Here is a 26,876-nt window from a genome sequence, read left to right on the forward strand (position 1 = left end):
TAAAAAGAAGAGGACAAACAAATGTATTAACGGTATGTCACCACAAGGTGTACCATACGTAAGTGGCTCTTTGCGTTCTTTTAAATTTAATTTAAAATATTTTTTGGTTCTCCTGTAAGAGCATAATAGAACTCATATAGCCAATAAATTTTTTTTAATTTATTTTAAACGTTTACCCGTGTGGAAAAAAAAATCATATACCAACACTTGATGCTAAAAGTTTGCAAAGTAAAAGCACTCAAAATAAAAATACTTTTTGGAGAGGCATATAAATTATATTTATTTTTTTAGAGCATTGTTTTTGAAAAAAAAAAGCTTAAAAAGAGAGAGAGAGTTAGAAATTGTTTAACTAGTTCAGGTCAGACAAACTGGTTGGTACACAATGAAAACAACAACAATCTGTTCCTGGACGTACTTATGAAAAATGCTCCAAATTGACAGACTTAGATAAATTTGTTAGTACTCCTGGTAAAAATTTGCATACAGCCTAAAACTAGAATTTTTTTAGGATGATACAACACAGAAAAATGTAAGAAAATTCAGCATTTAATTTATGGTCGTCCACAGTCATCCTAATCTCTGCTCTTGGGGTCATGGCAGTATCCTATTCTTCAATGAATAGGATACTTTTCGCATCAAAAGGAGTCATTTGAGGTTGTTCAATCCATTTGATGGGGATGGCTCTTGGGCATTGGGGGTTTTATCAGGCACGTCCCACTGAGAAGTGATTCTGAGGCAGATCCAGAACAGACTGGAAGGACCATTTATCCCTTTTGGTTATGTCGATCGCCTCAACATCGATTAAATCCTTTATGACAAGTATTTTTTTAATCGAAATAATATGGATCATATCCTAAATATACCCGTATTTTCTCTTGGTAACTCCTCTGTTCCAACCTATTTAGGGAATTAGGGTACTCGCTGTGATGCATTTTCTCTGTTTTGAACAGGAGAAATCCACTTCCAGACCACCATCTGAATTTCGCACGTCATCCGGGTCACAAAAAGCAATCACTAAAGGAATATTTCACAGTTTTTAGGGATTTTTAGCACTTTTCATCTATATTTATGAACTTATTTTTAACTTTTATTGTAAAATAAGACATGAAATCTATTTATACTTTTTAATCTTGTTGTAGAAGAAGATATTAAATCAACATCTATTCATATTTACTTGTGTTTTTAACACTGGGTTATAAGTGTCTTTATTCCTTTTACACATATGAACCAGCCTCACATTCAAACCTCTGCTTTACTCTGAATTCAGAAACAACACTTGCCTCAGACACAAACACTCTTGCTTTAGCGCAGTGTTCTCAGTTCCAGTCCTCAGGCCCCCCTGCTCTGCGTGTTTTAGATGTGCCTCTAATTGAAAAGTACTGCTTTAGCGTGTTCAGTCTGCAGAATTACACAGTGTCAACTGCAACAGGTTTCTGCTCTCCTGATTTATCGGGTCGACCCTCTGAGTTGTATCTTCAGTGAACAGTACTCCAAATCCATAAATCCTTCACAAAAAACAGGCGGAAACACCAAATTCTTAAGATCAGTAAATCTTCCCTACATCTGCATGCGAAGGATTAAACCAGCACAAAAAGAGTCAGTGAGGTAAAATTTGTCAGATTTATTGAATACAAAGATATATCTGAGATCTCAGAACATCTGATGGCAAAACCCAAAGTGATCAGAGACCTTTCCCCCAACAACAGTTTTTATCCAGAGAACAAATACAATAACTAATTACCAATTACAATAACAATAACTTTTCCCCTAGAATCTGTTCAGCTCTTCCCTCTTTAGGTGGAATGTCTGTTTTCCTGAGCTGAAGCACAAAATAAACTTTTAGGAACTAACCTTCACCTGTCCTCACACTGTTCTTCAGCAAATAGTTATCACAAAACACCTGAATATATTAACTGCTTAAAAGGTTAAATATCAAAATTAAAACATGAATTTGCCCACATGAAAATCATTAATTACATTATAAAAAATAACAGCAATGATTTTTATTTATGTTCTTTTTTTCCAGTCATATTTTCACCATGTTATTCATACATTTATAAATGTCAGTGTTCCAAACTAAATATTTAATTCAAAGGTTAGCTTGGACAATAAATATTTACTTTTAAAATGAAATATTTAGTTTGTAAACTAAACACATTGCTGAGATCATTTTTGCTCACATATTCTATAAAATCCACATTTTTAATACATCAGTTCCTGAAAAATGGAAATAATAACAAAGAGATGAAGAAAAAAACAAGACGTCTCACTTTGAGTCATTTTAAAATCAGATCTGAACTCAGACGAAAGAGTCAGATGTGAAAGATTAATGCTGCCCTGCTGCTTCCAGCAGCCTGGTGATGAATCTGAAGCTAAACACAGATGAAGAAGTCTCCAGATGATAAGATTGTCTCCGGTTTCCTCTTTAAAACTCACAGTTTCAATCTGATCAATAAGTTTTTATTTGGACTTTGTAATCTTCATGCTAAGATCATCAGAGCTGCTGCTTGATCACTGAGATCTTCATCGGTAGGATCTTTAATGTTTTATTAATTTCAAAATATGGAACCATCTTTTTAGTGAAGGTGTGTGTGAAGGTGTGTATGTGTGTGTTGGTATCCAGATCAGAGAAGGACAGCTTTCCTCTGTCCCAGTCCAGATTCACTCTGATCCTCTGGAGATTCTTCTGGACTGAGAGAACTTTGGAAGGAGCTGATGGAGAACGTGCAAAATATTTACCTGAAGAGAAATCTATAACCAACAGTCCAGACAGTATGAATCCCTTCCTCTGAACAGACTCTTCTAACACACCAAGTCTCCAGAATAAACTGTCTCCAGCATCAACATCCCAGCTGTGGTTCCCTGAGTTAAAACCCTCAGAACTCAGAACAGACCAAGGTCCATCAATCCTCTCTGGATTATCAGGAAGCTGTTGTTTCTCCCCTCCCCTCCCGTTGGTCAGATCTTCAGACAGATGGAGTTTTGGACCCGCCGTGTTTGGGTCCAGAACCAGAGGAGTGTAGGTCACCATGTTCTCCATGTTGCTCCAGATGTTGAAGGCCAGGTTGCCCAGATGTTTGGCCTGGTCTATCAGAGCTCCTGAGGGCAGCTGTGGATCCTCCAGCAGGGGGCAGCGCTGGACTCTTTCCACTGCAGCCTTGTAGTTGTGCAGGAATGAGACGTCTGCAGCTCTCAGCTCCTCCTCTGTGGCTCTGACTGTGTCTGAAAGAGCTGCTATCTCTCTGCTCAGAGCCTCCATCTTCTCCTTCATCATCCCTCTCTTCTGCTCCTCTTCCTCCCTCAGTGCAGCCAGCCTGGCCTCCTCTTCCTCTGCTAGAAACTGATGAAGCTGCTTAAACTGCTCCCTAATCTGCCTCTCTGTGTGTCGGGCCTGGACCTCCAGGTGTTCTGCTGTCTGATCAAACTCCTCCTGAACTTTCTTCCTGAGCTCCAGCTTCTCCTTTAAAGGCTCCAGAGTTTCCTGAAGGCTCTTCTTGTGTTGCTGAGCAGCTTCATTAATGGGTCTGAATCTGTGGTTTTTGTGTAAATCTGAATCTCTGCATGTGTGACACACTGGCTGCTGATGGTTCCGACAGAAGAGTTTGAGTTTCTCAGAGTGCAGACTGCAGAGATCTTCTGAAGCTCTATGCTCTAAGATAGATTCATTCAGGTTTTTCAGAGCCAGATTAGGAAGTGGTTGCTCCATTGAAGATCTCCTTTTACAAACTGGACACTCTCTTCCTGGTTTCTCTCTCCAATTTTTCTGCAGACACTCCTTACAGAAGCTGTGGCTACATGACAGAAGAACTGGATCCTTAACTATTTCCTGACAGACCGGACAGGAGAGATCATCATCTGATCTGGAAGCCATTTTGTCTCAGAGTGAAGCTGAAATCACAGCAGACAGAACGTCAAACCAGGAAATCAGTTTCTCACCTGTGGAAACCTTCTTAACTTACTTTCACTTTGATTTGCTTGTTTCTCCTCCTGTAGCAGTCTGTGTTTCAGTGTATAGTAGTTGGGTTCTCTGTCTGTTCTCCTTGTTCAGTGTTAGTTTGATTTCAGTCAGAGACAAAGGCAGATGTCAAAGGTGATCCTCGGGGTGTTTACTCAATGAGTTTTTTCTCTCTGAACTGCTTCCTGTTTTTTCCCAGGTGTTCCTGTTGGAATCAGTCTTAAGGCAGAGATGTGGTGCCCTCTAGAGGATTTAATCTTAGTCTTCAGTTTTAGAAAAACACTACAGCTTCTTCTGATTCATGAGTTTGTTTCTACTTGAAGTGAAAATATATTTTTCCTCTCATAAAACTCTTTCAGGGTTTCCTTCTGTTTGCTGTTTTTCTGTCAGATTCAGACTCTGGAGTTGAAAATGGTGTTTGGTGTTGAGGAAAATGTTTCCTATTTTCAAAACAATTGGATCAAGAATCGGATTTGATCAATGCCCTGACATTTTTTTTTCAAACTGTAGCTGACAAAAACTGTAAATATTTCAAACTGTAAATATTGACAAAAGAACTTTAAATGTAAACCAAAAATAAAATCAGAAAAGAAGAAAAAAATTAAGAAAATAAAAACAAAAGCTGTTGCAGTAAAAGAAATACCCTCTAATGATTCAGTGTCTCCTCCTCCATCCATGCTGGCAAAGAGAAACACAATCATTGCTCTCTGATTGCAAACTGAAGATTTCAACCTGAACAATGCGGGACATCTGGAATCAATTTGTTCAACAGCAAAAGGCTAACGGCTCAAGGCTAACAGCTTATTTGCCTTTAATGCTAAGTCATATTCATAAAAGTTATAAGGGACATTTTAAAAGCTGCAGACATATGACAGCCAAACATCCATCCATTTTCTTTACACCCTTGTCCCTTAATGGGGTCGGGAGGGTTGCTGGTGCCTATCTTTCAGGAAGAGCCCAGCCACCCTGCAGAGGAAACCCATTTCGGCCGCTTGATCTCGTTCTTTCGGTCATGACCCAAAGTTCATGACCAGTGGCGCAACTGCACATTATTCAGGTGGATGCGAAAACATAAATCGGCGCCGCCCCCCTCCCCCAGGGAAGGAACGTCAGGGTAAAGCTCAACCCCCCATTTACCTCTTATATGTGAGAGGTGAAGGAGCGTGAGGCGCGCTGAACTGTATGGGAAAACATAATCGGCGCGTCGCCCCCTCCAGACGGGGTTTTGGCGCCCCCTCTGGTGCTGCGCCCCTATGCGTTGCATACGCTGCATACCCACTTTTTGCGCCTCTGTTCATGACCATAGATGAGAGTGGGAACGTAGATCGACCAGTAAATCGAGCGCTTCGCTTTTTGACTCTGCTCTCTCTTTACCACAACGGACCGGTATAGCGCCCTCTTCATGGTAGATGGTGCACCAATCTCCCGCTCCTTTCTTCCCTCATTCGTGAACAAGATCCTGAGATAGCTCCTCCACTTGGGGCAGGACATCCCCCCTGATGTCCTGCCCCTGAAGAGCCTGCCGTAATGCGACCTGTATCCGATCTTTTCATGACAGTGTGAACAGTACACGTCGGATACGTATTCGAATCCGATTCAAATGTGACCTAACCTTCAGGTCGCATTCATCCGAATTGAACGTCCTTCATACACGACAAATCCCACTATTCTGTGCCCTGATATGCGCAAGCGGGAAGAAAAACAACCATGACGAACTATATGAGGATTAAGTTGTTAATATGCTGCTCCGGTCGATAACTTCCAATGTGTAAGCTAAGCTCCACCGTTAGCCTCCATGTTTACTTCCGCAAACACTGAGCACTACTTGTTCTTTTTAAAGAATCATGAAGCAGTTTAAAGAACTTTTTTTTTTTTAAACAGACATAATAAAAAATTTTAAAAGTGTTTTTACACCTTAGATCTATATCCTACAAAACCTCTGTGCACACAGATAAAGAAAAGACAGAATAATACTGTATTAAGATATTGTAAAAGTACCTTATTGATGGTAATAATTGTGCATCTGGTGACTGACTTTTTGTCCTTGATTGTTTTTCCTTTTTTTTTTTACTCAATGAAATAATGTGCTCAAATTTAAAAATAGACATTTCAAAAAACTTCAGTGAGATTTTGCTTCAAAGTGTAAATTTTAAGAGTTTTTTTTTAAATAACATTACAGCGGTCAATCTTGGATTCAGGAGGAGCAGTGTGGTTTTTGTCCTGGTCATGGAACAGTGGATCAGCTCTTCACCCTCAGCAAGGTGGAAGTTCGCCCATGCATCTCAATTTACCAAATAAATCGAGATTTATCGGGTTTGATTTTTTGTGAAGCTTGATGTCTTTACCAATCATCTGTCTCATACTTTATTGTCACAGGGTAGTGGCTGTTTTAACACGTATGTAAAACCGATCTGCACATTGGAATATGAATGTGGGTGCGCCTCTTTCAACAGTTGCTATTCTTAGAAGAATATCATTTCAGTTCTGTCCAAAAATTGTGAGTTTATTGATAGTATGATGACAGCCAAAAGAATGGTACAACCAGAGTTTAACTCTTTGATTTATTCTACTTCCACAGTTTAAGTCTACCATAATATTGGAATGACAAGGTATACTTGTGTATCCCAAATTAACTGTACCACGTTGCAATCACACTTGCATAACTTCTCAAACTCTTTAAAAAATAAAAAAAGTGAAGATATACATTAATGTTAGTAGAGAATTCTTCCTCACTTGTTTTTCTTTGTTTTTTTTCACAATTATCAACTGCAAAACACACAATAAATTAATAAGTTAACACACAAGCAGTCTGCAAATGCTTTACAGTAGTAGCAATAACAATGGTTTTCTTAAAAAAAAAAAAAAGATCATTATCAGTACAGTACGTCATCGGTCTGACAGTAGATCTGAGCATTGTTTTCAGTCTCGAACTGCCAGGCTGTCACTGAACATAACTCAGCTCAATCTACCACAACATGTACAGAGCTCCCCTGCTCACAGCGAGTATCTCCAGATAATAAATTACACCTCCACTTCACTTCAGAGACTGAAAGGTAGACAAGCTCTTCTTCAATCTTTTCTCCCCTCTTTGTAAATCACAGTTCATCTGGGAATGTTATCACCCTTACCAGCCATCCCAAATTTAGGAGTGGTTCTTGAAAAGCCTATTTTGGAATTCAAAGCCGAATTAAATACAATCTACAACACATGTTTGCTAAATTTAGCCTCCATTTATATATAACACTTGGTTATGTGAATCAATAATAATAAAAATGATTAAAAAGATTTTGAAAAAAAATTAAAAAGTGTAGAAAAACATAAGCAGTAAATATTAATTGATAACACCATCCAGCAACTGCACGGCCATACTTTTCTTAATAAGTGGTTCCAGCCCACAATGAAATACTGGACTTCACTTCAGGTAGAAACTGATCACTCAGTTGTTCTGAATACAATGTGGTCCTGGTCTGAACAAAATAATCAATAATCAAACTCCTCCACAGCAGGAACTACATTCTAAAATAAAATGAAAATATAAGGCAAATTAGAGAAACACAGAAGTATCTGAAATTAACTTCTTAATTTTATACAAATATCATTACTGATGAGTCCCTGTGTTAATGTAGCACACTTTTTTGTACCAGACAAGTGCAACAAATTTCAAACAGTCAACAAGATGCACTTAAATATGTCATTATGTTAATAATTTACATATAATTAATGTTCAGAGATGTAGTGTGGGAAATGTTAGGTTTGATGCCAATGCTGTGAATTATTGACATATACTACCATTCATCTATAAGTTGTGTAATGCAGCACCTCTTGCTTTATTTTTACTTCCACCTACTAAGGTTTCTTGGTCAAGGTTTCACATGCATGGAGCTGCATGTGAAAATACATTAAAGGGAAAATATATTTTATAACCATAAAACCTCTAAATATTGGAAGTATGGCATTTTGTCTTTGTAGCCACTTGGAAACATGAAGTGAGTACCATATATGGATGATGATGTTTCAGGAGAGACTGATGGAGAATTGTACATATGATGCAGACTGTTTTCTTGATTAACAACACATGGATGTGTGGCTGCCTAATGGCAAGCAAGAAAAAAACGACAAAGGGAGCGCTTTTGCTTGAACCACCCAAACTTTAGGGAAGAGGACTTATCATAATTCATGCCATGGCCATGAAAAACAGGCTTGAGCAGGTAGTTAACAGCCAGACCACCAAGGCAACTACAGCTGTTGTTTGTGAGCATAAAGTTCTTCAGGCAATTTAGTGGTTTCTTTACAGTAGCTTTTACTTTTTATGTGTTCTTTGTCAGTGCAAGGCATCTTCTGATTTCCACAGATTGGGCCAAATCAAAAGCAATATTTTACAAACGATCTGTGTGTTTACCTGAAATAACTAGCTTCATTTGTGACTCGAGTTTTCTCTCCGTCTGAGAAAACTGAAGGTGACGGTATTTGATTAGAGCTGCAGTCTGATTCTATATCACATCCAGTTACCTCACTTTGGTGCAGTTGAACCTTCATGACTGATTATGTGGAGAAAAATGAGACTAGCATAACTACTGCATAGCCATATTCTGGTTACACAGATTTTTTTTATTAAATGTGCCAACACATGGTTGGGCACATCAGAGTAACTAGTTCATCAGAACCGCAACAGAAATTGCAATATCAATCTGAATCCAGCATCATAAGTTTTGACTTTTGAAATGCAGTTATTTAAATCTTTCTATAGAGAGCCCATATTCTTTTAGATGTCCTCTACATTGCTCTAGGGCAAAATTTTTCGAATATGTTTCTATATGAATGTTGGCTTTATGAATTAAAATACAAGCTGGATAATTTGCTGCAGCTCTTTTTCTTTGGCATCTCAAATAGAACATTGTCACTTTCTTTGATGGGTTTTGACTTTTGTTCAATTTTGTTTTGTTTCGCTCTTTTGTACAAATTCTAGATTTCAGTCATGGACATGAATAAACCTAAACTAAGTTACATGTCTTAACTCACTGAAAAAGCTGCAACAACAATGATATATACCCTTCAAAACCCTACAAGTTTTTTTTTCTTCCTTTCATTAGTTCTGTTCATCTGAACACCAATAACTTGATAGCAACACGGAAATGATTGGACTGCCATCCTGAGCCTGACAGCTTCTACATCTGGTTTGGTTTCTCACCTAATTGAAACTGAGGCAACCGTCATGTGCAGTTATCATTAGGTAATCTTGACACAGGCCTTTTGCATATTTGAATGGCTATATTTCTGTCTCCCCTTTCCTCTTGCCAGACATGCACTGCTAAGCTGAAATGATTGCCTGCAGTGAAAATAATCTCCTCCTTACTGCTACTGCAAGACTCAGCACAAATGACAGATTGAAGGGGGGGGGGGGGGGACGAGAAAGTGTGTTCAAATACGAGAGCTTCTTGGCATTCCTGAGACCTGTATGCGTACTGTCACAGTATATTAATATAGTTATCGACCAGTTAGCTAGAGCTGCTGCTCAGAGTAAATTACCGTCTGGATGCAACCAATGTCTGCTGAGGTCTGGTGGGACAGGTTTAATCATACAATATATTCGAGCGAACCGGAGTGATGGTTGAATATGATAGTTTTATGCACTCTAACAGTCTGGTTTTAAAGCTTTGGCAGCTTGCTTTTACCTGTATGTCCTGATATCCTGCATGCTAGCAGTGCACTGCAGAAGTAATTATCACAGAGAGAACAGGCATAGGATAATTATGGCTTTTTGCCCCAAAATTTAAGTCTTACACAAGTCCAACTGCTATTTATGGTAGTGATCCAAGCATAATCCTGGAGACTTAACAAGGGATTTCAGTTCTTCGATTTTTGTACGAGTCAGTGTCAGGATTTGACGCCCTTGACAGGCTCAGCTGACTGCCGTACGTCGGTCCACTCCTGCATCGTATTTTGAAGCGCCTGCGTCTTTTCTTTGTCCACTTGGACGTAGTCCACCTTCTCATCAGACGTCACAGAGGATGTGGAGGGCTGCGAAGTAATAAGAAAGTGATAATTAGGAGTCTGTTTGGAGGGTAGACAACACGGCGGTACGAAAATAACAAACGGTGGCATCATGAATTTAGTCTACAAATACAGGCCCCTGTAATATTATTAGTACTGCTGGAGCTCTTTCTCATTTTACAGTCACAAACCTTAAAGCAGCAGTATGTAGCTTTTATAAAAAAAAATATGCTTTTTACATATTTGTTAATATGACAGGGTTATAATCTGTAAATAAAAATTGAGCTTGCTTTTTTTGGGGAAGGCTTTTGGATGTGTAATCCTGTGGGATGTGCTTCGGGAAGCCCCTTCATACAGCCCCTCTATAACCAATGTCATAGTTTGGTCTGCATTGCCGGCGGTAAATTGGGCTCATTTCCGGTGAGAGTTGGACTCAGCCAAGGTTGCCCTGTGACACCGACTGGATTCTGCTTATAACACTTATAACACCGAATGTCCAGGCCCAACCAAGGTGTTGAGGGTATGGCATCTCTGCTTTTTCCAGATTATGTGGTTCTGTTGGCTTCATCAGGTTCTCTGAAGCTGTTCACAGCAGAGTGCGACTCGAACAGGATGTCTTCAAATCTGCATTCTCTAGGTCGGGGCCAAGGTCCTGCCCCAAGTGGAGGATTTTAAGTATCTTGGGATCTTGCTCACAAATATGTGAAAATTTGAGCAGGAATGAATGTTTTATTTTTAAAGAATTGTTTTGGTACTAGTGGGCTTTATTTGACAGTAGTCCAACAGAGAGAAGGAGGGGACAGACATGAGGCAAAGCAACAGAGATGGGAGTGAAACTCAGGACGTAACACGGCACATCACTATTGAAACCCGGTGGTGGCAGCATAATTTGTTAGATTTATTTTTTCATCAGCATGGATGGTGATGGAAAGATGAATGAAGTTAAATAAAGAATCATCTTGGAAGAAACTAACCTAGAGAACCTAGACATAAAAGCATAACACCCTTCATGTTATGTTTGAAACCCGTAGTCTGTTTATTTTGAAATACTTTTAATTTGCTCAATTACATAAAGTTCTAATAAAATAAATTGAGACTTGTGGTTTTGATGTGAAATAATTGGAAAAGTTCCCGTGTCCGAGGAGCTGCAGATCAATGGCCCACCTTTCTGTGTGGGCTGGGTGAGCCAGGCTGGAAGTCCAGTGCCAAATAGTCCACGTTCCCAGACTTCCGAGGGGCTGGGCTGCTGGTGCCACTCATGGCTGGGGAGGTAGATGCCGGATTCTGCTATTGGGACCGGAGGGAGGTTTCAATCACACACGGTGCAATGAAACAATGAAGCCCAGCGTACTCTGCCCTCCAGCTACTGGAGCTTACCATAGCCACATAATTCTCCTCGCTGTCTCCAGAGTCGGTGCTGGTGATGCTCTGCGTGGAGATTGGTCGACAGTGGTGGGAGGAGTTCATCTCATGCCTGAAACAAAAAAAACAAATATGACTCCAAGTGACCTGAGGGAGAAAGGACAGGCTTTACCAGTGAGTTGGACTCACATGGGACGCGTCCAGGACATGGTGACTGGGCTCTTATACGGCAGCTCATCTATGATCCCATTGTTCCTTAAATCAAGAGGTGTTGGCTTTGCTGCAGAAAACAAAATGCAGACAGATTTTATATAATCAAACAGCTGTACAGACTCTGCGAAGAAAATGCTTCTAAATCTGAAATACGTACGTTTCCTGTTCGGTTTAAGGTTACGGTTTATGGGAGGTGGTGTAACGTCACTCAGACGACCGGGCCTGTGACACAAGGACGCACTGCTCGCCTTCCGGGCAGGTAACGTTGCAGAGAACCCTGGGAAATCAAAGTGATGCGGCCCAGGACTCATGGGAATGTAGACATTCTTAGGACTGTCAGCCTGGGCGGCGCTGAGTGGCGAGGAGCCGGGATTCATGGGAACGTAGTTGTCATCTGAATTACCGCTGTCCGAGCGAGTCAAGGGGGTCTGGCTCCTCTGGTGGAGGATAACAGAAAAAGATGAAAGGTGACGCACAGTGCCCTCCCAAATATTCACACACCCATGTAACTTTTTTCACATCAGCACCACATTGGATGCATTTTATTTGGACTTTTTGTTACAGGCAAACACAAAGTGAATAAATTGGAGCTGCAGATCTTTTGTGTGTCAACCAGCTTTGTAAATATAAAGGCTGAAAGATCTCTTCACTAAGCTTCCCCAAATGGCAAAAGCTCAGTTGATTTTCTCGGAAGTGACTGAATTGGACTCAAGTCTGGACTTTGACAGGACCATTTTAACTAATGAATATTCTCTGGAATGTGAATCCCCCTCTAAAGTTTTTCTGTTTTCTAATAAAAGCTCCAAGTCCTTGCTTAGGAAAAATATCCGCACAGCATGATGTAACATTTGCAACAGGACAAAATGCGAAAAAAGTTCAAGTTGATCAAACACTTTAGCAAAGCACCGTAGCTTAATCTCCCAGAACATGAAAATGCAAGCAAAAGGTGGTATTGAGATGAATTATTAGTCTTTTGAAAAAAGAAAACAAAAACTCACCAGGTATGAGCTGAACCCGTCATTAACAGACTCCACAGACTGGCCTGAGTTGTTGAAGTGGAACAAACGATGGTGGTTGTTGATTTCAAAGGAAGAGCCTGTGGACGGATACATAGGCGTATATCATTATTTACCATTGCTGTGAAACAGTGGCGGGCGGCTAATCCTAAAGCAATAATCACAAGCATTAGTTCCACTAGCGCCAAAGCGCTATACCAACATGGTATTTAACAGAAGTTAATGCTAAAGCCTTAAACTCAACCATATTGATACCCGCCATGTGTCAGTGACACAACATAGCATGTCAACCTGTAAAGGTTCAAATTTGTTGCTGCACACCAATCTGAATGGTTGCACTTTAGGAAATGATCTTTTTGGAACAGACCTTTTACCTGCAAATATTTTTATACTTCAGTATTAACAGTAGGACATCGGTCAGAATGCGAGCTGGACATCAGTAGAGGTCATACTGTTTACAGGCTGTGGATTTACAGTGTTGCATTCTGGGTACTGAATAAATATTATTTGCTGCACCACATCAGGGGTGGAGAACATAAGGAGAGGAAGTGAAACAGCCATGTCTTCACCCACTTCAAAATAAGAGCATAAATATAAACGTCTACCTACTTGAGGAATTGTTAACAGTCAACAATCAAAACTTCAACACAGATGTTGAACATTATTCAACTGAAAGTTTACAAAACAAGCAAGCAATGTTCCACTTTAGAATTTATCCAAATATAACTTAATTAGGGGAAGCTAAGTGCGCCAAATGTTTTTAACGTCAACAAAAGTGCTAAATGGGAAATTAACTCCACTATTAGTGCATTAGCAGAAGTGCTTTTTTGTGCTAATGTCTGAATTTAGTCATTTCAATTCGCTCCTTACCATACAGTGCACTCGTCTCGCTCATGTGCATTGAGGCATAACAATGCCTCTGGTCTTCAGAAATGGACGGTCGCATTGCTGAAGTCCACAAAAATTAGCTCCACTATTAGCGCATTAGCGAAAGTGTGCCCACCACTACTGTAAACGCTCAAACAAGGAAGAGACCATGTGTCACTGTTTATAACAAAATATCCAAGCAGGAGTATATATATAAAACAATTTAGAAAATTCTGAAGAAAGACAACAAACAGAAAGGTTTGATTTTGGTGGACTTATAAAACATGCTTAGACTTGACAAAGCAACTCATACGAAACCAAGAGGACACACATTGTGTCTGAGAGTATCTTTTTTTTAAATTGGTTATCAGTCTGGAACGAGGCATTCTGGATCAGATGGTATGACTTGAATTTCATTAGTGTGTCAGCAGAGCAGTGCCTGCTACATTGGCTCCTTTGTTTCTGCCCAACAGCTCGGCTTAAAGCGAGCGACAGAGGAAGGGAAGGGAGAAAGAAGGAGAAAATAGGAGACGAGCAGCGGAGTCACTGCAATACAGCTGATCAGTTGAGACTTGGATTTGAAAAAGAGAGAAACCGGACAGTTGTAAAAGATTCGTCAGTCTGCCTACCTCTGTGGAGCCTGATATTCTCCACAGCAGGGAGAGTGTTCCTGCGTGGAAGGGCAGACACTGCAGATGTCATCTCCCCATTCTGACTCCCAGCAGAGTGGGGACTCCCCCAGTTCCCCTCAGATCCCTGGTTAGGTTTAGGGGGCCTAGGCGGAGGAGCGCAGGAGGATTCAGAGCTGGATGGCGTCAGGGAGTTGTGGTTCTTGTCAAATGTCCGTGGGATCTGATAAAAGGAGCCGGGCGTGGTGGGAAAATCATAATTGTCCGGCGAGCGCTCGTTGCTGTGCATGGTGGCGAGGGTGTTGCAGGGAGTTTTGAAGGTATACACCTCCTCGTTCTCAAAGTCGGGGTCGCCGAGGCTGCTGTGAGGTGGGGCCTCAGAACTGTAACCCCGCGGAAGGACGTAGCAGGCCTCCTGTGACGAATCGTCGTGCACAGACAGCTGATGCTTTCCTGGTTTGGGAAGGCTGTAGAAGCCGTGCAGCTGAGCTCCCGTGCCGTTTAGACAGTTTGAGAAGCCGTAGGAAAATTTCTGCACCGGAGAGTCGCTCCCCAGAAACGTATTGCTTCGTGTGGACTGAGAGAAACTGGCACTTCTGCAACACAAATATACACATATGTACTCAGTCCATTTACACTGTGCTTGAGTTCATCCTCAAACATGTCACAGTTTAATAATTAAAAAAAAAAAAAAAAAAAAAAAAAAAAAAAAAAAAAAAACATTGTACAGGGCGGCACAATATCAGCAAAAATATGCTGGTGCAATGTCATTGTTGAAAGTTGCTATGACAAAAGTAACTGCATTTAATCCAAATTCTGCTCTCTTTTCTATTATTTCATTGTTCTCATTATACCTCATGAGCTGGGTAACCAAAATCTACATCAGCCCATGAACACATGGCAAAAGTATAACCGCTCCAGAAATAGAGAAAATAAAAGCTTTATTTTGTAATTATGGAAACGCACATAATCATATTGTGGTTTAAAATGCCATGCAGATCTACTATACATTTTCAAAAGCAGTTTGGATTAAATGTAGTAACATAAAAGGCCCGCAGATGGCGGCAAAGCCCTCCACTGGAAACGAGCCTGACAGGGTTTCATAAACATGAAGCTGCAGCCAAAACCATTCATACCGCTGGTAGATTAAGGTTTAAGACTGAGATGTTCAGCAACCATGAAAAGGATGTGATTGAAGTAGTGGCAGAAAATTGTTTTCCACTGACAAAAGACAAAGGTGTAAACAGCTTTCAACATAACATTTTTAAAATAAACTCTAAACAAAAGCGGGGCATATGATGCATTGTTTTAATATTCTATTTCATTTACTCTCAGAAAAGCTTCTTGATTGGAGGAAAATAATTTTAAAATCAAAATCTGCCATTAAAATCATTTTTGTAGTTTTTCACCATACATTTAACTATAAACAGCAGCAAAATCTGTAATTTTGGCTGATTAGTACCGTTAATTTTAGGATTATTTATCTGGTGGCAACATTATCATATTTTTCTACGCATTTTGCAATTTCTTATAATATAAACACAAAAGTAAAAATTACTTAAAACTTGTTTCTTGAGTCATGGTAAATATTTTCTACGGTAATACAATGTAGAAACCATATACGTTTACATTTTACGGTCTGTAACTTTGACCATACAGTTTACTGATTTTTTTTTTTTCTGCAGTGCAGGGGAATAATGAATGAATGAATAATTGTGGACTGGAATGCATTTAGCTCATACAAGAATTGTCTAATTATTATTATTATTATTTTGTTTCTTTCCTTTTTCAATCACATTTTTTACTGGACCAGGACAGAGAAGTGCAAATGCTACATGTTTCCCAGAGTCTCAGATGGACACCCTGGGGACACGCCTCATTTACTGTCTCTCATTTGCACGGCTTGACCTTAAGTGTCAAACAGTGCTGCTCAACATATAATAAATTTCTGAACCTTTGTGCAGTAGTTCCACTTTAGCTGGGCTTTATATTTAGTTCTTTTTCATACTAAAATCTGTAAGGGACTGCTCCTGGCCTGTGATGGACTGATGACCTGCCCAGAGAATCCCCCATCTTCTATGTGTTGACTGCAGCAGATAGAGACGTCGGCCCCCATGCGAACCTGATTAAGCAGGTGTAGATAACGGATGGATGCTCGTGAGACCCTGGGATTTTCATCCTGACATGAATCACACCCTGCCACCAGATGCTTCTCTTAATTAGCAGCCTCTTGATGCAAAACCTTCTGACAAAAATATGTTCCTCCAGCTGAAGAGATGGAATGTGAGGTTTGATTCTCTGAGTTTCACAAAGTCCCAGCGCAGCAAATTTGCATGCAAATCGTGCAGCTGAGAGCGCGGCTCTACCCTGCGTGAGCCTAAAATGTACAGAAAAGATGAATTGCCGCCTCGAACTCATTGATCATGTGCTGCACAGACTTTCTGCCGAATGGCGGCGTGATTAAAGGTGCCTCAGAAACAGGCAGGATGGCAGGAGAGGAGGAAACTCTTAATGCAAAACTCAGAAGTGATTTCATATAAACATTTGTTTCCTTTGTTCTCAGGCTCTGAGCGTAGCTGACAATCTGTATATGCAGTCCCTTGTCCACGCATGCGAAAAACTATTCCACATTTTTATGCTATGCACAAAAACCTCCATTAGCAGTTTGTTGAACTCTTAATAATAAAGAACTCTTAATAAAGTTCTTCATGTCATACCACATAAGACATGAAGAAATGACAATTTAATATGTAAAAGAAATAGGGAAGAGTAGTTTTAGCAGTTCTTCATTCTGTGTTGTTCTAAGCTGGCCTCTTTCTAACCAAGATGGGGGTTTTTTCCAATAAGGTTTGATTTTTTTATTTAAATAATAAATTGTAAATATTAATTGTTCTTTAAATGAGAAGACAGATGTTATTTTGTAGGGAAAAAAAGCCAAAAATGTCTCTTTGGATTGTAAAGTTGGCTGATCTCAGTACATAATGTACTGCTCTGCTGAGCGGAGGGATAATCCTGTCAACACGATGTTTTACTGTCAGTTTTGAAGACCAGATCTTCATTGAACAGATTCTCCCACATGAGGTGTGAAGGTCTGCAGCTGAAAACAGCTGAGTGCAGTGAGTTTTATTTTGGGATATCAGAGTAAATGAGGCTGAATGGAGATACACATCAAACTTTTAAGTTTCCTATGACTCATGCCTCCTATTGTTTTTTTTAATTATAACATTTTAAAAGAAGGAAAACTCAATCTACAAATATCACTGAACATGCAAATATCTGTCTTTTAAATCTGTTTCATTGCTTTATTAAGAACTGTAATCTGGGCACATAGTAGAATATAAACCACAAGTTTGCTTCCCCTCCGTCTTACAACACTGACTATTTTTAGAAGTATGAAGAGATCTCTTATCTCTTCGTGTTGGGTTCTCACGCGCAGCTGGATAACTCTTCCCCTGCAGCAGTAGTTTTAACCCTCGGGGGCTTCAGAGCAAAGGAAGAGCCGCAAACCTGCATGTTGACCTGCATCAATGGAAAACAGGAAACCGACACAGGACGTCTGAGGATCAGGACATTTACCGTGCACTCTCTGTCTTCCTGCTCATGCACTGGTGGAGGAGGAGGTAGTCCTGAGGAGCGCTGTTGGACAGGGAGCCGTGGTGCGAGTGGCGCACGGGCACGTCGAAGGTGAAGAGCACCGGCTGGCTGGAGTGGACGGGCGCCGATGACTTCCGTTCTCCACTCACAGGAGCCATCGAGCCGGTGACATCTGCTCCAACAGATCTGGGCATATGGTGTAATCTGCTCTCTGCAGGCAGACAGAAATTGGAGTGATTGATTATTTACACGGCTGTTTTGGTTTTTTCTAACAGAACTCAACGTGCTGTGAAATGAAGAGAAAATTTATCAGTCCTCGCACAAATGGTTGCAAAACGTGTCAATCTTTGAATTCAGGAGAGCAGTTTTAAATCTACCGGGGAGTTTAGGGTTTTGCGTGGCCTTGTAGTCATTACCCTTTAGTCTGCACTCTAATCAATACAGGAGAAGGATCCGTCTCAAGGGAGAACAGAAAACAGCAGCCCTCTGCTTTTAGAGCTGCACTGAGCCCATCGGCTGAGCCGCACATGATCCAAGTTACACTTTGAAAATCAGGGTCAATGTACTTTGTTTGATTGTATTGAGCCGGCCGTTGCTTTGTGAAGACGGACAGAGTGACCAAGCCAGTCCCACCGTCTTATTGTTTCAGTGTGGCATCCCTGTTCTTTTTTTTTTTATTATTTGCTTTGTTTGTTTTTTTTTCCCCCGACTACAAAGCAGAGGCAAGTCCAAGATGGGGATGTTGGAAACGAACTGGGCAGAAAGCCAAAATGAGGACTTGCTCAGCATGTAGAGAGTGGGCGGTCTACTGATCCATCGACCGATGGTGCTGTGTGCAACAAGAGCTGAGGGAGACATGAAAAAAAAGAAAGCTTAGCTGCTGCTGAAGCTAATTTTTATCCTCCACTCTCCAGTAAATGCACAGAGAATATCAATGCAATGCCACCGACTTTTGCTGCAGTCTAAATATACTGGGCTTATAATTGATTTGTTGATTATTTTGTCACTTTAACCGTGCAACCTATAAAAAGTAAAAATAATAAAAAGACAAAATATGAATTGAAAATGGTATAGTGCCTCGTTGAATTTATATTTAGTTACAATCTCTAATAAAACACCGTTTTTAACCGTTTTCTCTTTAGAATGGAAAATATCGCCATCAAAACTTAACATATGAAATATAAATAAAGCACAATTTACCTTTTCATTGTTTAGGAAACCATTTTAAAAGCACTTTCTGCACCTTGAAGCCACATTTCAATAACAAGGAAAGATGTACCGCGTATGGATGATGACATCATCTGGATCAACAGTGTCTGATGAACCATACATTCATTTTACAGCTTATTAGCAAAACAGAACAAGAATGGAGCGAGCACTTTAGCTACATTTATGCAGAAAACCTGTCAAACCAACCAGCAACAGTTTTTTGCTTAAATTTCTGCCGCAGAATTTAAATCCAATCGGTTCTTTTGTTTCTATGCAGGAAACATGAGTGAATTGAGTCAAAGTAAACTGATGGGGAGGACATATTTCACATGTTGGAAACACTTTTTCTCCCTAAGTTTCCTAAATAATTGTCACAAGTGTAAGAGTAATCAAAAGAACAACAGAGTTTTTGTGTTTAATGAGGAAATAGTGGTGTTACTCAGCTAAAATCCTAATTTTATTTAAAGTAAACATCGACAAAACATTTTCCATTGTGGCCATAGTGTTCCCAAAGTAATGTCCTCTCTTCAGCAAATTATGTCTCAGTTCTTCTCAAAGTGAGACAGTAATGAATATGACTATTGTGAGTCGCTAGCCTGACCACAACTAAAAAGGAGATCATGTAAAAGAAGTGATGTCACAAGTCCTTCAAAGAAGACCTTTTAAATTAGTTACACAAAAATGTCAGTCTACCCTTTAAGAAGAATCAGTGGGTCATGATTAGAGCTGCAGAACACAAATGTGTTGTGTGAGCATCTATGTTTTCGTGTGGGACTGGCGCTGGGTGCAGTATTCTGGAGTCCTGTTTGCTGAATGAGGCCACATTCAGGCCTGGAGGGGAAAAAAGCCTCTGTTATGAGGTCTCCAGGCCAGTGGACACCCGTGAGATGCCCAGGCCAACAGTCACCCAGGCAGGGACTCCCCCCACACGCCCCAGCTGCCCCCACCTCAATGATCCTCAATTGAACCATTGTCCTGAGTGATTCCATTCTCCCTGGGCTGGTTAGGCATCATCTCCTTTCTCCACAAAAAGCTTTGTAAAAGCTTTCATCCAGCGTGGTGAGCGTTAGCCCCTCTAATATGGGTAGATATATTGATTTGTTGTCAAAAGACAGACTCCCCCGCCCCTGATGACATGGAGAGCTGCTTTGCAAAACAAAAGCTGTTTGTATTACTGAGCAGAATAAAATTACCCCAGGAAATTCCTTGAATGTAATCATTTCTTGTTGATTTGTGCGCAACAAATAATATTTTTTCTGGCTCTGATTAGCGCCAGAAATGGCTGTCAGAAGTGGAGCAAGATGAAAGATTACTGGTCGAGTCTGCTGATGGAATAGATGGCTCATCACTGACACTAATGGGCCTGATGATGTATGTCACCTCTGGGAAGCAACTCCACGAACTCCTCACAGTCATAACACCAGAATTCAGAAAGAAGCACAAAAATAAAAACGAAAGCAAAAAGATTCTCAAAGATACTCCCAGATGTATTTTTTATATAAACAGTAGCATTTAAATCCCTGGAAAGGTTATACATCATATTTTAGCTGATAAGGAAAACACGATACAAACGGCACAAACCAAAAATGTTGTTTTTGTTTTTTATACCAGGCTTTTCAAATCTATTCATATTAGGTTAACGTTTAACTGATTCACATTAGAACCAGCTACTTCAATATAATTTATTGGGATTTTATGTAATAACAGACTAAGTTGTGTTATACACCAACACTACTTGGTGCATAATCCTGAAGTGGAAGGAAATTGAAAAGGTTAAACAGTATATTATGTGTTTGTATTCATCAAATACATAATATGAGACCCCTTAAGGACAACCAACTGATAGCTGTCAAAAATCCCTTAATTGGTGAATACAGGTCGTCCACCTAAACTAAAAGGTCAAATAAGGAGAGCAATTAAAATAAATCTGGAGGAGCACCAGAGCTCTACAGCTCATATGGAAAAATCTGTTGACAGGACAACTATTCTCAATAAACTCAACAAAAATCTGTTGCAACTCCATTTGTGTTTACATTTGATGAAGAAGGAAGTAGCGCCATGTTCGTTCTTCAGAGGTTTTCATGTTGTTTTCTTCAGTAGCTCTTGGTGCAGCGCCACCACAGGCTGGGAGGTTTTTCAGAGGGTTTGGTTTGTTTGACACAGTGAAAGAAAAACCGCACCAGATGTAAATGCAACAAATGTTGCAACTTTGGTTCCCAGTTGATTTGTTTGTGTAATTCCAGCAAACAGAAGTTCTACAAAGTATTGACTCAAAAGGGTTGAGCAAACAAACAGATTTCTGTTTGTAAAAATATATATAAATCATGTAGAATTTCTCCTATTACTTCACAACCTCATCTTTCAAATAAAACCAATTAAAACACATTGAACATTGTGGTTGTAGCACAATAAAACCTGGAATAGTTAAAGAGGAATGTGTACTTATATTAGGGGCTGCATTTATTCTAAAACATCAGCAAGGCATTTTCAAGAAATAAGTTAGTCTCTCCGTGATCCTGATGTTTAAGCGAACATCAGACATCAGCAGAAACGCCTGAATGGGCCCTATTGGTTGGCAAAAAGAACAGCTATTCTAGGTCAAAGAGCTCCAAAGTTCACTAGCAATTTTCCAATCATGCTCCATAATATATCACCTTCTGTCTCATTGGCTCTGTGGCTGTAATCTAATAAAAGCTAGCTGCTGGTCTCAGGGGGCCAAAATTAGAAGTATGCTGCATCACTCATGACAAGAACATCTTTGTAGGGGGCTCATTTCCTCCAAGTCCGGCCAGAATTGGATGAGAACATGTCCTAATTTGATCTCAAAGAGTATGTAAAAATAGAAAACGAAAAATCCACTGACCTGTTGAAAGGAAAAGGAGGACGTTTGAATATTCTCATACAGGCATACCTAACACCATATTCCATAAAATCTTAAATCAGGAAGATGTATTCAGTCTGACTACTTTCAGTCTGAGTTCTACTAAAATGCAATTCCCTTAATGTTCTCTTACAAGATTGCATTTAAACATATAGTCTTAGGGTTCAAACAACTACAATGAGTGCTGCAAATTACCAGCAGTTCTCTCATGGCTCTATTGGGTGTTGGAGAGGCCGAGACACAGGTCATGCAATTTATGTGAAAGTACCCTTAGAAAAAAAATGGCTGCAATCTAGAACTGTGTGCTACCCTAATGAGTAGAGTACTAAACTGTTTTCACTGGTGATCCCAAGTGTACGCATACATTATTAGTTATCCTAAATGGATCTGCCAGGCCTATTTGCATAATATATCAGTGTGTCCCAAAAGAGCAACTCCATTTGCAGGGGTTTGAGGTTCAAAAAAAAAAAAAGAAAACGATGCTAGACTTCTGCCAAGATGGTTCAGGCCAGCACTGGGTTTACAGGAAGCACAGAAAGTCACAAAGCTTCATCATGCTCAGTGAAAACGGCAGAGATCATTTACAGGAGCCTCGGCTGATTGCATGCCCGCCTCTCAGCAGCATCATGTGAGCTCCGACGTCAGACCACCACGACATCAGTTTACCTTGATATGCCAGATTAATCAATCATCCAAAAACAGGCTTGTCTCCACGACGATGAATTACACTCAGGGGCAAAATGTAAAACAGCAGCTCATTTTCAGTGGCCTGACCTCATTACTGTAATGTACAAACAAGCAGAGGAATAAAAAAAACTTGAAGCTGTGCTACAGTGGGGTATAAAAACATGGAAATGTTAGAGAGCTGTGCTGAAGGAAAACTGTTCATTTGACCAAAAAAAAATAACTGAAATAAAGTACAAACTCTATTGGAGATGGCTGCTCTAATGCCAGCAGCCAACTCATCAAACCTCAAATATATTTTACTTTTATCATTTTATAAATAGGAATCAGTCGCTTTAAAATTTCAGCAATGCATGAAATGCAAAAACACATAATGTAAATTATTATCTTACTGTAAACATCAGGTTTGGACCATTTTTGTGTTGTTCAATCACAAAAAGCCTGAACCAAAGACAATGAAGTTTGTGTCCAATGCAACCAAATGTGAAAACTTTTAAGCAGTGTCGATACTAAAGCAAAGCACATGATCTTTATTTATAAAAGATGGTTGGATCATGCAAAGATGCATTTTTTACCATTTTTTTTAAACTTCAGTTTCGTTAAAGAACCATGTGATCAAAGTGCCACTGAAAAAAAAGAGACAATTTTGACCACAACATCTATACTACCCAGACTGGTTCCTCTTTCATCGAAATTGCAACAAAATACTGTCTTTCTTAGCATGAGAGGTTTTCAGCACACTACAAGAAGTGCTGAACTGTAATATACTATTTGGCTACTGTTGATTTTGTTGACTTTTTTTTCTTTTACAAATTCAATGGCCTGAATTTTTCTTTATTTCTATGCATTTCTTTATTATATCATAATCTTAAATATGAAACTTCAAACGGAAAAATGTGTTTTTTTTTATTTTATTTCCTTTTCTAAGGAGCAGACAGGAAAACAGGCAAACTGAAGAAAGGAAGAAAACGGAGGGAGCTGCACTGCAAAAGGACTGCTGACAACTAAAATCCTGGTCCCTTTGTGGGGATGATCCTTGTCTCCGAGTTCAAACAGCAAGCAGAAAGCAGAACAAAGCCCATGATTGACTAAACGAAGCTCCATTCATTAGATTGTGCTCGGGGCTGGGTCTCTCTGGGCGCAGACACACGCCACACAGCCAGCCATCAGTGTCTGATAACAACAGTGCTAACACCCAACAGCAGATTGGGAGAACCAAAAACATATGTAGCCGTGGATGTGTTTTCAGAAGCCATTAAGAAGGTATAAGAAGACTTCAGCTGTTCAGTTTCTCTTAAAAACGGCTTTTCCAGGGTCTGAATTTGTTCAAAATTAATGTATGCATGGTGTCTGCATAAATTTTGCAACAACAAAAAATGACTGTCAAATAAGTTGTCAAAAGAAACCAAAATGCATAGTCAAACCCAAACATAAATTGATCTGTATCTAAAGCTGTTAAGCTTATTGTTTTCGGTGGGACGGCTGGAAGCTGCAACAATAAAACAACTGTCCTCAGACAGCTTCACAGCCGTAGAAACCTGACCTTCCAGTGCCATGGAGGCATTATTTCAACAAAAATCAATGCAGATAAAGGGCACTTTGGTAGGAGAGAAGGCAAGCTCTCTGTTGAAGAGGGACTAAGAAGCCTGTTGTGAGCAAATGTATAATGCATTTATCCATATTAATATTGTACAAGCATACATTTATTTACTTCATGTGGGTTCGAAGAACACTAGCTTCAAGGATTGGTTGGCCGTCATTTCAGTTTCAGTGTCCATTTTGTTCACAATCTCCGTCACATTTACATCTCAATTTAAAGCATTTTTTCCAAAAAAAAAAGTCAGATTCTTGTGTCTTTTAATGCTGGAGGTTACTTTAGGCAAAGAACAGGACCTATGTAGAGTAACTAAGAGGAGCAGATAGGTTTACAAGCCACACTGTGGCATCACAATGATTTATTTACGAAATAGACAAAGAGATCTATCAACAGAAATAAAAAAAATCAATTGTTTTTAACTTGATCAGGCATGATTGGAGACTTGCTAGTCGGAAACTCAAAAATGCAATCTTTTGTTTTGTTTGTTTTCATTGAGTGAACTCTGGATACTCGATCACTAAGAGGTTAAGGCTAAAAGATAAGCGAGATGTTTAAAAGTCAGAGTTACAATGTTTTCTGCAGAAGCTGCTTCTTCAGTTGCTCTATTTTATTCCTTTGTGCTTTTAAACTCTGTTGTTCAACATACTGGACTTGAAAATATTGGTAATCTTTTTGGGTTAATGAATTCACGTAAGGCGCTTCACTCACTATATAAAATACATAGAAGACGTTAACAGCTCCTGTGCTAACTGTGCTAATTGAAAATATAGCTCAACTAGCAATAATATTTTGTCTTTGTTTTAAAATAACAGTGAAACCCTTTTCCTGAGATACTAGATAATAATTAAAGACAGCTGACTGGAGAAAGGCATGGATAATAATCAGTCTTAAGGAAATCAGAACTGGCTAAACAGGAATTGGCGCCAACAGGACTGAAAGTTCAGGTCAGTGCATCTCTTGTACAAATGATTTAGTGTCGTCTCTTTCTCTCTATCGATAGTAGCTGGTTTGGAGCCTCCATTTGAAATGGTCCAACTGGTATATGTGTTATTTGTGTGCAAAAAAGAAAAAAAAAAGTCTTATAAGCGTAACGGATTTTGTTTAACTTAGCATATTCAACCATGTATTTGATTTCCATCAATTTTCCCTTTTCTTGTTTAGCTCAAAAGTCAGAAGTCAGGGGTTTTTCTTGAGCATTTCAAAGAGAGCTTTGACCTTAAATGTGATGCTGGTGATAACCCAGTGATTTTCATTTAGCTCCGGGTCAAGACTCTGGGTTGGTCAAGTCAATATTTTGATGCACTGAGATTAACAGAAGCTCAGGCTTTATTCAGTTTTGCAGTGGGCAAGAATATTTCTGCCTGAGTGGGATAGATAACACTGAGTTTACAATTAGTTTACAAAAGCCACGAGAACTTATTTTGCTTTAATTGTGATTTTAATCAGCTTCATTCAGGCCATCAACTAAAATTAACTAGCACATGTTTACATTTGCACTGCTACATTATATTCACACTGTTTACTGTGTAACATTTACATACATGTAATACTTTGATCTTGTTACTGGTGCATGTTTATGAGGTTATTTTATATTCCTTGCTTTTTTTGCTTCTTTTCTAAGTTGCATTCTTGCAGACAGCAAAACATGATTTTCATTGTAGAACGAAACGCGTTTCTACTGCACCCATGAACTTGAACTCTGACTAGGAAGTAACTCAATAAGTAGTAAGGATTAAACATATATGTCAGTAGGAAAGTTGATAGTGAGTCAATGGGTAAGTCAGTAACAAAAAAGTAAATAAATGGCTAATAAGTGAATGCAGAAAGTAGCAGAAATTCACAAAATATCCAAGTAAGTAAATTAGTATATAAATAGCAAGTAAAAAGCAAATAAATAGAAACGAGTACGGTAAGTATATATAGGAAAGTATTAAGAAAGCTAGTAGTGAGTCAATCAGTAAGTTGGTAACTAACTAGTAAACTAACTAGTAAATAAGCAATAAGTAAGTAAAGAAAAGTAATAAAATAAGCAGTAAAAGTGAGTAAATTAAGTAAGTAAGCAAACAGAAAAGTAAATTAACAGAATATAAATATGTAGGTAAATAGATGCATACATAACATTTAAAAATAAATTCAATGAGATTCTTTAAATGCCTTAAATACATGGCAGTTCTTTGCAAACAAGCCTGATTTAGAGTATTTTCACTGTTGAACTGCCGCCTAGAGTTCCTTAAAGCAGAGAAGAAGTGATAAAATAAGTGATAGAGATTTTTGGTATTATCATTTTGTTATTACTTTAGTTCATATTCAGTCTAATGTTAATCAGTATTATTGTGATTTTGAGTTTAAAGTGTTCTCTTCCTTATGTGTGTATAAACTGACCTGGAGGTTACAACTGTCTGTTTATCTTCATGTGAGACAGTTAACTCTGTGTTTCCCAGATCTTAATTCTTATCAACCAGAATACCTCCTAACTGCCTGTGAGCAGTCGTATTTTGTCTCGTTTATCCTCCCTCTTTGTTGACAGTTTGACCTAGAGCTGAACTGGGCTCAGATCGTAGATCAGATATCACACCTGGAACTGAGTTGCTGGTTTGTTTAGGTTAAATGTTTTACGTCCTCTGTTGTGTTTTTTCTGGCTGTTCTGCTTTGACAATAAAACAGGGGCTCGCGTGGAAGGAGATCAGAACTCTCTGTGAACGGCCTGGAGAGGTCATGGCGAAGAGTTCTCCTTTTGCAAAAGCTTTGTCTATAAAATTCATATACGTTGTCTGTGGTCTTTTTATATAGGTTCGAGAAAAATACCTATCAGATGCCTTCGTGGTATAACAAAAAACTCCATGAATTGAATCATTAGTGTAAAGTTAAACATCAACAG

The 26,876-nt window shown here is 39.3% G+C and overlaps 2 protein-coding genes across 3 annotated transcripts in view; both read right to left on the reverse strand.

The window, feature by feature from the left end:
• Positions 1-2,102: 2,102 nt before the first annotated feature.
• LOC106946213 (nuclear factor 7, ovary-like) lies at positions 2,103-4,111 on the reverse strand. Of its 2 annotated transcripts, none has more exons than XM_015030410.1 (2): positions 3,966-4,111; positions 2,103-3,888 (listed from the first exon to the last, which is right to left on the reverse strand). In XM_015030410.1, exon 2 carries the CDS (start codon positions 3,869-3,871, stop codon positions 2,495-2,497), a length of 1,377 nt encoding a protein of 458 aa, XP_014885896.1. In that variant the 5' UTR covers positions 3,872-3,888; positions 3,966-4,111; the 3' UTR covers positions 2,103-2,494. The 2 variants fall into 2 exon arrangements, with proteins under 2 accessions (XP_014885896.1, XP_014885895.1); XM_015030409.1 differs by having other exon boundaries at positions 3,960-4,111.
• Positions 4,112-6,437: 2,326 nt separating this feature from the next.
• gab2 (GRB2-associated binding protein 2) overlaps positions 6,438-26,876 on the reverse strand; it is a 53,659-nt gene continuing 33,220 nt past the window's right edge. Inside the window, exons 3-10 of the mRNA XM_015030408.1 lie at positions 17,610-17,838; positions 14,034-14,629; positions 12,520-12,617; positions 11,679-11,958; positions 11,498-11,588; positions 11,324-11,420; positions 11,111-11,233; positions 6,438-9,973 (exon numbers count right to left, since the gene is read on the reverse strand). Coding sequence (XP_014885894.1) covers positions 9,830-9,973; positions 11,111-11,233; positions 11,324-11,420; positions 11,498-11,588; positions 11,679-11,958; positions 12,520-12,617; positions 14,034-14,629; positions 17,610-17,838 — 1,658 coding nt within the window. The 3' untranslated portion in view covers positions 6,438-9,829. The remainder of the gene's footprint in view (positions 9,974-11,110; positions 11,234-11,323; positions 11,421-11,497; positions 11,589-11,678; positions 11,959-12,519; positions 12,618-14,033; positions 14,630-17,609; positions 17,839-26,876) is intronic.

Source organism: Poecilia latipinna, unplaced genomic scaffold (assembly GCF_001443285.1).
Source record: "Poecilia latipinna isolate Pla-1442-1.1 unplaced genomic scaffold, P_latipinna-1.0 Scaffold181, whole genome shotgun sequence".
Lineage (NCBI taxonomy): Eukaryota > Metazoa > Chordata > Actinopteri > Cyprinodontiformes > Poeciliidae > Poecilia > Poecilia latipinna.